The sequence below is a fragment of the Emydura macquarii genome, unplaced genomic scaffold (assembly GCF_026122565.2).
Source record: "Emydura macquarii macquarii isolate MOO-44397 ecotype Brisbane River unplaced genomic scaffold, CSIRO-AGI_Emac_v2 contig_499, whole genome shotgun sequence".
In the NCBI taxonomy this organism is placed as follows: Eukaryota; Metazoa; Chordata; order Testudines; family Chelidae; genus Emydura; species Emydura macquarii.
In genome coordinates, this window is record NW_027130636.1 from 8,058,662 (window position 1) to 8,071,289 (window position 12,628).

At 46.5% G+C, this 12,628-nt stretch overlaps 1 protein-coding gene across 6 annotated transcripts in view; it reads left to right on the top strand.

Annotated features, from left to right (window-relative positions):
• YEATS2 (YEATS domain containing 2) overlaps positions 1–12,628 on the top strand; it is an 89,214-nt gene that overhangs the window by 40,105 nt on the left and 36,481 nt on the right. For all 6 annotated transcript variants that reach the window (XR_010918152.1, XR_010918153.1, XM_067538882.1 and 3 more), the window contains 6 exons: positions 828–1,086; positions 1,494–1,655; positions 3,756–3,886; positions 5,344–5,502; positions 5,902–6,075; positions 8,666–8,864. Coding sequence is in view for 4 of the 6 variants with exons in the window: in XM_067538882.1 (XP_067394983.1) it covers positions 828–1,086; positions 1,494–1,655; positions 3,756–3,886; positions 5,344–5,502; positions 5,902–6,075; positions 8,666–8,864 (1,084 nt within the window). In the remaining 2 variants the exon portion in view is untranslated. The remainder of the gene's footprint in view (positions 1–827; positions 1,087–1,493; positions 1,656–3,755; positions 3,887–5,343; positions 5,503–5,901; positions 6,076–8,665; positions 8,865–12,628) is intronic.

A 12,628-nucleotide genomic window follows, 5' to 3' on the forward strand; every position in this document is an offset into this window, starting at 1 on the left:
CATTCTCACCATCCCACCCCTTTCCATGAACCTGTTTTTTCCTGTTCACTCCACATGTGGATTGAGCTTCCATTGTGTCGGCATTACCATGCTTAATTTATATTTGACAGAGAAATAACTACCATCCCTCCTGATTCTACCTTAGCTTGGTTATAGACTTTAAGGCATAATATCAGCAAAGATACATAACTCCTCATGTAATGTTAATATATACATTTCACAATGATATCAGTGACCAGTGTGTCACTGGCTTTCATTTGATACCTCACAAGACACTTTTTGGATAAATACTATGAAAGCAGTGTGTTAGGTGTAGTGAATGTGTCAGGCCTGATGGGAGTTGCTGGCTGAATAGTGAACCCTTTTGCCAGTAAATATTGAGGAGTTCCTAGGCTCTCTGTGCTTCACTGAGGCAAACTTTAAGTTCCTTCTTATTGAAGCCATTTCCCCTATGTTGGGGAATATCAAGGGTGCTTTGGATAAGTTGATGACACTCAAATCTTCAATAGACATTTTGAAATCATGGTTGGTTTTTCAGTTATTTTCTCATCAATGGACTGAACGAGAACGGTTGAGAGTTTGTTTAGTTCTTTTAATAGTCTCTGAATGTGTTGGTCTTAGTTAACATTTAAACGTGTTTTGAGTCCCTCTTACTTTAAGTTTATTGTTTCAGAATGGGTAATCTGTTAGCTTGTTTAACCTCTGAAGTGCCAGGAAATTAGATACTAATTTCTAGGGCAGCCCACAAGGTGGAATATTAATTCTATCCAGATGCTGTACAGGGAAATCCTGCATGGAACATGTCATCAGATGCTTATTTATTACAGGTTGTTGGGGTTCCTGTCGGTTCTACTTTACAGTCAACAGTGAAACAAGCTGTGGCTATCAGTGGTGGTCAGATACTTGTGGCAAAATCCAGCTCTTCAGTAGCAAAAGCTGTTGGTCCAAAACAGGTTGTAACCCAAGGAGTAGCAAAAGCCATTGTGAGTGGAGGTGGTGGAACAATTGTTGCCCAACCTGTGCAAACTTTAACAAAGGCTCAGGTGACTTCAGCAGGGGTTCAGAAAAGTGGATCTCAAGGTTCAGGTAAAGTAACTTTACAACTTGGATTACATCATTCAGATTCTGATTCATTTTGGAACTTTGTCATGCTCCAGTATTACTTCAAATGCAGCTATATTTCAGAATGAGATGGGAACACCCAGTCAAAATAACATGCTTATAGACCTGTAGGGAAAACTTACTAGAATTAGGCTAGTGTAATAATAAATAACACTTAATTTATATTTATATAAAATTTATATATAATCTTCAACAGAACAGATACCTAGTGCTGTATGAAGTGCTGAAAGCAGAGCATTATCATTGTTATGTATGGTGTTCATTGGTTAGCCTACTCCAAATTTATTTTAATGGCCCAGATTTTATTATGAATCATACTCTGCAAAACTGAATTTTTTTGAATGGTTTTATATTTTTTATTCCATTTCCAGTGATGGCTACACTGCAGTTGCCAGCCACAAACCTGGCAAACTTGGCAAATTTACCACCTGGCACCAAACTATACCTTACCACCAATAGCAAGAACCCATCGGGGAAAGGAAAATTGCTTCTGATACCCCAAGGAGCCATACTGCGCGCCACAAACAATGCTGGTTAGTCTTGCCAGGGGGAATCTAATGAGTTAAATAATGGAATCGTTCTGTCACTCACCTGTTAAGCATTTTGCTTTTATTCTGGTACCTTGGAAGTTAGTAATAGAACAAATTTCTTTGCTAACAAAAAACTCAAAAAGCACGGCGCTGTTCCATATAGGGACCCATGAGACCTCTTTCATTAAGTCACTCCCCACCCCAGGTTTTTAAGGCAATAACGGCAAATAGTGATGAAGTATGAAGAAAATTACAGCCAGGCAGCATGCTTTTTAATCCTTGTTTAGTAATCTGGGAAAGAGAGTAAACAGCACATTCCTGAAACTTGCAGCTGACATTAAATTGAAAGCCATTGTGACAACTAGTGAGAAATATTAGAAAGGAACTCAGAGAAACTGGAAGCATGAGCAGAAAATAACAAAAAGGAGGTTCATCTTGGAAAAAGACAGGCTGTTCTGTCTGAGGGGGAAGTAATCTAAAACACAAATGCTCATGTAGGGTCTGATCCAAAGACCAATGAAGTTGATGGAAAGACTCCCATTGAGTTGAGTGGGCTTTGGATCAGAGCTATCGTGAAAAAGCTGGGAAGCAGTACTGCTCAGAGTATTGGGTTGATGAATAAACAGATATTAGTTCGCAGTGTGTCATGGCTGCTATAGAAAAGCCCATTGCTATCTTTGGCTGCTTATACAAAGGTGTTGCATTATGTATATGATTCTGGTACAGTTTTACCCAGAATATTCCCTAGTTTTGAACACAAAATTAATAGAGATAGACAAACTAGAGGGAAATGAGCAACCAGAATGACCAGGGAGCTCAAGGGACCACATTATACAGAAAGTTCAAAGGGATGACATAGGGGTATCTTAGCTATGCGACAATTAAGAAAGCCTGGTGTCGGGAGTGGGTGAGAGAACTTTACAAGTTCATGAAGGGTATTGACTAGAGCTGGTCAAAACTTCAATGGAAAACTGGGATTTTGACTCAGTGCAAATTTTTGCCAAAAAGTGCCTGTTTTCCTCAATAGTTGTCAAATTTTTATTGGAAAACCAAAAATGTCAACATTTTCTGTAGGGGTCTTCGCCCATTTTCTGATCAGGTTTGGTGTTGACCCAAAGAGGCAGAGGAGGGTTTTGAGTGCAATACGTGAGGCTATAATTAGGAACAGAGGGATGAAGTTTTTTTAAGTAATATAAATGTCAATGCTAAAATAAAGACCTTCCTAACTGAGGTATCTTGGGCTGGGATGTATTGGTGGGAGCCCCATTGCTTGTGACTTTCAGAGCAAGGCTGGGCACAATCCTGCACTGCCATTGAAATGGACTGTGTAACCTCATAGGCCTTATGTAAAGCAAACTTCTCTGATTCTCTGGAAAAACAGTAACCATTGTGCCCACTTCGTTGCTCAGTAAGAGACTGAAAATAAGATTGGTTCACACTGCTCTCAGTGTAGGCTTAGTAAGAGGATCCAAATGCAGCCTGAGATTTTCGCTCTTTGCAAAGTAATCATTGGTGAGTGCTCTGTAACTACTTTGAAATTATATTGGAACACCTGTTGAAGTGTATCTGATGTAAAAGCAAAATTGTAGCATTCAGTCATTGGTAGGATTTCACGTATTATTCTTAATCTAGAATAGGCTTTTGAAAGAGCAATTAAATTGCTGGTTTGCATCTGCTTGTTATTGTAGACTGCAGAGCAACACAAAAAAAAGACCTCTGTGCGCCCACGAGCAGCCGTGGTCCCTTTCAGCTTGTTCCCAGAGCGTGCTTAGAGGTGGGAGGAGCCCAATACTACCCTCAGAATCACACTGTGCGCGCTGTATTAGAAAATCGGTGGCCATGCTTATGCATAAGTGCTGTTCACATACGACGCACGTGTCAGCTTATAAAGTTAACGTGCACAGATACCTCAGCTGCTGCCTCTGCATCCCTGTAAAAGAGCGATCACAGAATCCACCCATCTAAGGACAGACATTCATGAGAGAGGGCCAGGGTGCAGTTGGAGAGAAGTGAATTTCTGCATAGTTTCACTATGGAAATGGTGTGGCTGCTCAGCCTCTGATGCTGAACTCTGCAGAGTCATTGCTTTGATTTTCGTTACAGGTCTCCAGTCAGGCTCTTCTACCAGTGGGGGGGGAGGAGGAGGAGGAGCAGGCGCAGCCCCCCAAAGCACAAGTAGTGGCTTATCCCAGCATCTCACCTACACGTCCTACATCCTCAAACAGACACCACAGGTCAGAGTCGTACAGCATTTTAATTGATCCAGGGATCTTGTGCTGGCATCTGTGGCTCTGTAATAGGTGAAAGAATTTCAAATGATGAGGGAGCCAGACCCCCTGGAGGGGGGAGAGGGGAAGGGGAGGCACGCCCACCTCTCTGCCCTGCTTGCCACTCACGCTCCTCTCACCTCCGCTGCAGCTGACAGCGTGTTCTGTGCCCCTCTCGCCCTGGAAGGTTGTGTGGTGCAACCTGCTGCTCCCTGCGGGCTGTTGCTTGATGCAGAGAGTACTGCTGTTGTAGCACAAGGGAGTGGGGGGAGGAGAGAGAATATGCACCAGTGAATGACTAGAGGATGCAAGCACAGTCCCCAAAAATGGGGGAGGGAGGGATAGAGCAACCTCGAAAACAGAGGTGGGGCAGAGGGCTGTACAGAGGCACACACCAGAAGAGCTAGACATCAGGGAGGCAGCCCCCAGGGGGAAGAGAGAGAGCTTGGGGATAAAGAACATTGTAGGCAGGGAGAGCACTGCAGAGGGGAAGACGGAGAAGAGAGGTATCGGGAAGAAAAAGCAAGAGTGAGCAATGGGAAGCTAAGCCAGTAGAAAAATAAGAGGACAGTGAAAAAAGCTACTAGAGAGAATGGGAAAACAAAACATGTGAGAGGTGACAATTAAGTCATGGTATGGCAAGAAGGGCTGTGGGGTCCACAGACTAGTCTGTTAAGTGGTGTCTCCAGCTGTTGTGGCTAGCATGGCTTCAACTCTGCTCTAGAGATGGCCTTTGAGGAATTAATTAGGCTTCAGAGCTGAAGGAAAACTTCCCTCCCCCCCTCCACTCCTTTTCTCTCAGTCCAGCTGTCTGAACATTCACAAGGTAAATTGTATTTGTCACAGTGTGTGTGTGTGTGTGTGTGTGTGTGTGTGTGTGTGTGTGTGTGTGTGTGTGTGTGTGTGTGTGTGAGAGAGAGAGAGAGAGAGAGAGAGAGAGAGAAAGAGAGAGAGAGAGAGAGACTTATTAAATTACAGTGGATGTCTCCAAGCAGATTGGAACCTGGTTTGAGTTCTCACACTTCCAATGTGTCACATAATATCATTTTACAGTGAGATGAAATAGCTGCCTTTACTTCCACTGTAATTAACGGTAATAAATAAATAAATCTTTGTGGTAGGAAGTGCTTCAAGTCCTGTGAATTCTCTGGCTGCTGGGTAGAGCAAAGGTTTCCTCTAAGACCCTTTGAGGTCAGTGAACAAGATATATGGGCTTTCATATTTCTGTTAATGCCAAACGACAGTATCAAATCTGATTAGTGTGTGTAATCTGAAGGACAAGAGATCTTTGTTTAAAATAAAATCTCAGATCACAGAGATCAGTTACAAATATCACTGTCATGTTTCTACTGCAGAATTCAATTTTTTCACACCGTTTGATTTCCACTCAGAGACTCTAACCTAGGTAACTATTTTTGGACCAGGGCACGTTTTTAGTTGGTCAGCCATCTCCCCAGAATTCTGGAAAGCAGTTGACACCAGCATCAGTTGTTCAGGGCAATGTAGGAGTCGGAGCATCTTCCACACAAGGACAGCAGACACTAAAAGTAATAACCGGACAGAAGACTGCTTTATTTGCCCAGGTAACTTTCAAATACCATGTTTGTCGTTATCATTCAAAATATATGTATTGTCTCACGATGGGTGGGAAATAATGTAACCACTTTTACAAAAAGTGCAACCTGTCTTTTGAATTTAGTTAGGCAAGCAACAGGTTTTGTGTTTATTTCATAGTTTCACTGCATACCCAGAAATTGAGAGATCCCAAGTTGTTGGTCACTTTTGAAAAAGTAGACTTGAATGTAGAAAATGAGCAGTTTCTAAACAATTGTCTCAAAGTGAAGCTTAGTGATCTGGCTTCAAAAGCACTTCTTCTTCCCTCAGAAATATTCTGATTTTTTGCAGCTCTAAGTACAAAAAGCAGCTGTTTTAAAAATGACTTTGTGGAATGCTTTCCCTTAAATTGAACTTTTTTTTCAAAGGCGGCTCCTAGTGGACAAACGTCATTGATGAAAATATCAGATGGTTCGTTAAAATCAGTGCCCGCTTCCTCTCAGCTCTCCAAACCTGGCACCACCGTGCTGAGAGTATCGGGAGGGGTAATCACTGCAGCCACAACCCCAGCCATGTCCGTCCCTGCAAACGGAGTTGCACAGGTGAGAAGAAGCATTGCTAGTAAATTGTAACAAGAACCTAGAAGTCAAAGCAAAATGTCCAGGAGACACACACATACAAGATGTGCACAGGAAAAGGGCATGTGTGATGCCTGGAGACACTTCTACTCTCAGCATCTTTGTCATGTGTGCATTGACATACGTGCCTAACCAACTTTGTATTGGTACAAAGATAAAAAACTTCACACTCAGGTCTCTGCTGATGCAGGTCTCTATAACTATATGTAATGTTTAGTTCCTCACCAGTATAATCTTAAAGAAATTACTTGCTATATTTTTACTGTCAGTAATCTTTTTTTTCTTCAACGTTAGCTCTGTTGTCTTTTCTGCCATCTTCTTATGTCCTGATACTTATGCTTGACAGGAACCTCAGCTAATTTCTATTGGATTTTTTGCCATTTGGGCATATTTTATCTGTGGAAAGCAAAAGAGGAAGCACAAAGAGGGACAGAAGTCATCTTACCTAATCTAGCATCTGTTAAAACTTGCACTCTCTCTTCTTTTTAATGTTCCAATACTAATCACCATCTATTATCTATCTTGAGGTTTTCTATAATACCCATCACTGTGGTACCTAAGCACCACACAAGTAAACTAGAGCTTCATAGTGAGATCCTCAAAGGACAGATATGGAGTGATTTATTTTCTTCCTTTTGCAGGTTCTAGGGGTATGTGGGTTATACTATTTTTGAAATATAGAATAAATCCAGTCATGGTGGAAAGGTTTTGTCAAAAAGAAGCATCTTGTACGTGCCCTGAAAGAGGTCAGACTTTCAGATACACATACTGTCTTTTGTTTAAATAAAGGCTATTGGTAAAATTCTCAGAACTACTTAAGTCCTATTTTTAAAAATGACTGAGGCATTTAGGAGCCTAGATCTCATTGCAAGTCTTTAGGACAAAGGTTTCTGAGTGTCTAAGTCATTTTTGAAAATTAGGTTTAGCCATCTAAAACACTTAAGTGCTTCTGAAAATTTTACTCTACCTCTTTTTTTATTCTTTTTTCAGTCCTGCTGAAATTGTAGTACTTGTTTTAAGAAGGACACTTAAAGCTGTCCTAATATGGTCCTGTCAGGAAAATAAACTTTAACCCCTCTGCTGACTCCTCCCTTATACTCCCATTCCCATTGTGTACTGCATGATCATAGAACACTATTGTTACAGCTGAGTGGTGGAACAGCAACATCAAATTTGAACCAAAAATTGGCAGTGAGAACTCTGACAGAGGAAATAATAGCAAGGTATCTGAAAAGCGTAGTTAAAGTGACACTGTCAACTTGCACTCAAGTCAAGTTTAAAAAAAAAAAAAAAGTTGAGTTGTTCTGATTCCTCACCTTCCCCTGAGCTGAGTCTCCTGCCATTTTTAGTTATTGGGGTTTTTTTTGTAGTTTGAATCTCATTTTCCTATTTTTTTTTTTTAAAGGATTTTTCTCTTCACTGTTGCTGTGTGAGAGAGCCTCACAAACAAGGCAAACTAACTGCACAAAGGAAGGAGTGAAACTTGTCATAGGCAAAGTGTTATTACATGCACAAAGAAAAACCTAAATGTTTTTCCTCTAATCTTTCAGTTATAATAATCTTAAGTGTCATTTTCTGCCATTACTAGAATGACATTCACAACACCAGCCACCCACACACAGTTTCTGTCTCCATAAGGGAGAAGAGCTGGAGACTCTATAAAGTCTGCTGTTGCCCATCTATTTGATGCTGAAGCTGCTCAGATACTATGGTGAATGGTGGCAGTACAAAACCTTAAGATCACAAAAGGAACAAATCACACTTCTGTCTGAATTTCTTTACATACCATTAAGTTGCCAGTGTCACTTTTTAAACAAGAGTCACCTGACTAAGCTGTGTACTGTAGCTAAGCCCTGGTCTACACTTACCGGGTGATTCGGCGGCAGTTGACGGCAGCTACGCAAGCTATGCAGAGTAGCTTGCGTAACTCCCGTCGACTGCTGTGCTTCCCTTCTGCATGGCATCTTCACTGCACGTCGACGCAACACTACGCCACTTGAGGAGTGGTTTTACTATGTCGACTTTTGGATCGGCTGAGCGGGTCTTCACTGACCGCTCAGTCGATCCAGGTAGGTCGATCTGATGGCAGCGACTTTGCTGCTGTCAGTGTAGACATACCCTAAGATTTGGATAAAGCATTAACAAAACTATTATCTGCCAGTGGAGGCAGCTGTAAGATGAAACCGACAAAATGTTCTCCCTTTCCCTATTGATGGCTCTAGAGTTCAGAGCAGCAGTGAAATATTCAAGATTCTTATAAACTTCTGTGCTAACTCATCTCAACAAGGAGGTAAGCCTCCTATGTGAATAAGGGACTTGTTTCCTGAGAACCAGGGCAACTGCAGGGAAACAGACCAGAATTGTATATGTTTTGGGAATATTTTTAAGAGCGTTGCTTTGCAGGACAATGTTACCGAAAGACAATAGGATTGTGGATAGATATATATGCAGTTGCTTTTACTTCTCTTAAATGTTCCTCCCTAGCAGTATTACAAATTATTTTAAATGCTCAGTAAAATAATTTGACGCTACCACATCTCTCTCTTTAATATAGCAAGTGGATGGTGCAGGTTCCAGTTCGTCTTCCACTGTGGGTCCTGTGGCAAAGGCAACTGGACAGCAACACCAAATTTGTATAAACCAGGGGCAACCTGGTTCATCAATAGCTAATAAAACTGCTACTTCTACTGTTGTAAGTGTTGCTTCCTTGATGACTACACCAACCCCTGTTTCTGGCAAAGCTGCTGTATCAGGTAATAAACTTTCTTTCTGCCTTTTGTTACTAAAATTTATACTTGGACTATAATACCTTCTGATACCTTGTACAGTAGAATTCAGAGCACTTGCATTTTTGAGCTCTTACGAGAAATTAACTCTAGATAGATTTAGCAATTTCCTTTAGTTTCTAAAACCTGACTTAGTAAAATGACTTCTCTCTTCGAGTGATTGCTCATATGCATTCCAATTTAGGTGTGTGCGTGCCCCGTGCACAAATTCCTGGAACCTTTTTCCCTAACAAGCCCCGCAGGGCCAGTTCAGGCGCCCCCTGGAGTGCCGCGCTCATGTCGCGGTATAAAGGGCGCTGCTGGCCCCACGGGTCCCCAGTTCCTTCTTTCCGCCTCTGACGGTTGCTGGAACTTCTGCCACTTGCCGTTGCAAGCAGCAGTCCCTAGCTATTTGCATCTATTAGAAGATTAGAGATCAGTTGTTAAGAAGAGACTATTGTTATTCAAAGACAGGACAGTTAGTTGAAGCCACTGACTTTGTGTTCAAGGGCCCTTAGGGGCTTTTGACTGGAGCCATGCCTGGCTCCGCGGGCTTCAAGAGCTGTTCCCTCTGTGCTAAGCAGTTTCCTATCAGTGATCCCCATGATCACTGCCTCCGTTGCCTTGGAGAGCAGCATCGAAAGGAGAAATGCAGGATCTGCAAGTCCTTCAAGCCCCGCACCCAGAAAGAACGGGACGCGAGGCCGAAGGCACTCCTCATGGAGGCTGCGCTCTGACCAGCGTCCGAGCCGTCCAGGTCTCCGGCACCTGGATCAAGACAGCCGGCAGATCAAGACAGCCGGCACCGCCTCCAGAGACTCCTCCCGTCCACAGAAGCAAGGAGAGGAGCAGGAGACACCCCAGCCACGTTCAGTGGAGGTCCCTCCAGCACTGGTGTCTCCTCGTAGAGAGCCTCCCCCGACTCTAAAAGGTGGGGGAGTGCCTCTACAAGGGCTGTTGACGCCGGAGGCGTTAGATGCGGCAAGGGCCCTCATGGCCTTGCCCACGCCTCCGTCCCCCCCTCGGCCGCGGGGCGTGGGACTGGCGTCTCGGGGCAAACCCGCGCTGGGTAGCCCCGGTGGGTGGAGGGACCAACGTTCTCAACCCTCACCCAGACGGTCACGGAGGGTGGAGAGTGCATCCCCTCCGAGCTCCGACTCTAGGTCGTCGAGCGCCTTGGCACGGGGGGGGGCGGTCCAGACACACGAAGAGCCGGCACACGGGTATTAGAGTGGATTCCAGCAGCACCCCGGGGTCGGACTCGAGCTCTCTCGAGCATGGAACATCGCGACGCCGTAGCGATGTTCGGGAGACCCCCCCCAAGACGGCACCGACCGCATCGGCACCGTCCATTACCGTGGGGGCACCGGAACCGGGACCGTCAATGCTGCCAGATCCAACGGGGCAGCAGACTCCCATGACGTGGTCGACGCCGTCCATGCCTCTGGCTCCTCTGGGGTCCCGACCAGCCACGACCCAGCTGTCGACGGCTCCAGGGCTTCCGGCACCGATGGCACCAGCTCCGAGCTTGGCGGCAGCGTCGTACGCGGCACCGAGCTTGGCGGCACCGAGGCACGCGCTTGTCCCGATGGCTTCGGCACCAAGCTTCGTGCTGGGAGCAGTGCAGTGTCCACGGTCGCGGTCCTTGATGCGTAGCCGCAGAAGCCGCCGCTCCCACTCCCGTGGCGGGAAACGTAGTCACAAGCAATCTGGCCGCAGACAAAGGAGATCCACTAGTTCGTCTAGTCGGTCGTTCTCCAGGAGGCATCGTAGGCATCGACGCTACTCTTCCTCCTCTTCCCGGAGCCGCTCCCCGCAAAGGCGTCGTAAGAGACGGTCTTGGGACTCAGGGCGCTGAGATCGCAAAGGGGACGCCCTGCAGTTGCCTGTGCCAGGGTGGCAGCAAGGACCTTGGCACTGGCTGTACTGGGGTCCATGGGCAGCTCAGCCGGCTCAGGGAGCTGATTCGCTCCACTCTGCGGTGGTGCAGCCTCCACTTCCCCCTTCTCAGCTGCCACCACACGTTCCCTCTGATGGGGAATCAGACCCGGAGGAAGGTCCCTCCACAGGGCCCCTCCCTCTGTCCTCCTCTTCATCCCCTGATGAAGGCACGTCCAGGGACCATAAGACGCCCCTTTTTGATTTTAGGGCACACCAAGAGCTCCTTAAGCGGGTGGCTAATAATTTAGGGCTACCGCTTAAGGGGATGTCTGAGGACGATCCGCTGTTTGGCCCTTCAAGGTCCTCAGGCCCTTCACGAGTGGCCCTCCCAGTCCCTGACAGGGTCGTGAGTATTGCCAAGGCCCTATGGCAAACTCCTTCCTCTGTTCCCGCGACATCCAAGGGAACAGAGAGAAAATATTATGTGCCTAAGGAGAATTTTGAATTCCTCTATAGCCACCCGGCTCCAGGAACCCTGGTAGTCGATGCGGCGAATCAGAGGGATCGCCAAGGTGGCCAGGGGAGTACCCCTAAGATAAGGAGGGGAGAAAGTTAGATTTGTTTGACTGCAAGGTTTATTCTACGGCGGCATTACAATTGAGGGTGACTAACCACCAGGCCCTCTTTGGTAAATATAACCAAAATTTATGGGCCTTCCTGCAGCGGCTGATTGCCGCCCTTCCCCCGGATCAGGCAGCGGACCTGGCCACGGTGGCACAGGAGGGAGAGGCCGTGGCCCAGGCAGCATTGCAGGCGGCCAGTGATGCAGCCGATACCGCCAGCAGGGCGATGGCTTCGGCCATCGTCTTGCACCGCTGTTCTTCGCTACAGGCGTCTGGGCTATCAGTGGAGGTCCAGCAAGCCATTCAGGACCTCCCCTTTGAGGGGTCCGCCCTCTTTTCGGAGAGGACGGATGAGAAACTGCATGACCTCGAAGATTCGAGGTCCACCTTAAGAACCTTAGGGCTGTACACCCCTCAGGCAGCAAGACGCCAGTCTCGCCCACAACATCAGCGCCAGCCACCTCCCCCGCCCAGGCCAGCCCCTAGACCCGCTCAGCAGAGGAGGGGGCGGGACCACTTTCGAGGGCCTAACCGCCGGGATCGGCAAGGCTCCTCAGCGCAGGCGCAGCAGGGTGGAAAAACCGGCGGCACGAATGGTAATAAACGCTTTTGACAGCGATTATGAGGGTGGTGCTTTTTTCTTTCCCCTGGGCCACAACCAACCCTTCGCGAATAGGCTTTGGCCATTCTGTCATGCTTGGGAAGCAATCACTATGGACCGTTGGGTCCTGGGAGTCGTCCTCAGGGGATATGCCCTACAGCTTACGACTTCTCTGCCGGAGTCACCTCCCACCCCGTCCCATATGGGGGACCCCGCACACCAACAGCTCCTAGTACAGGAGGTCTACTCACTCCTGGAGCTTGGAGCGGTAGAGGAGGTTCCGCAAACGGAAAGGGGAAAAGGGTTTTATTCTAGATACTTCCTGATCCCCAAGGCCGAGAGGGGACTGAGACCCATTATGGACCTCCGTCGTCTGAACAAATATATCAGACAGACTAGGTTCCGCATGGTTTCCCTTGCTTCCATAATTCCTGCCCTAGACCCAGGGGACTGGTACGCTGCCCTCGATTTAAAAGATGCCTATTTTCATATCTCCATTTTGCCCGGACATAGGAGGTTCTTGAGGTTCGGGATACAGGGAGGCCACTACCAATTTGCGGCGCTACCATTTGGCCTGTCCTCAGCCCCGAGAGTCTTCACTAAGTGTGTAGCGGTAGTGGCGGCCCACTTGCGCCGTACAGGGGTTT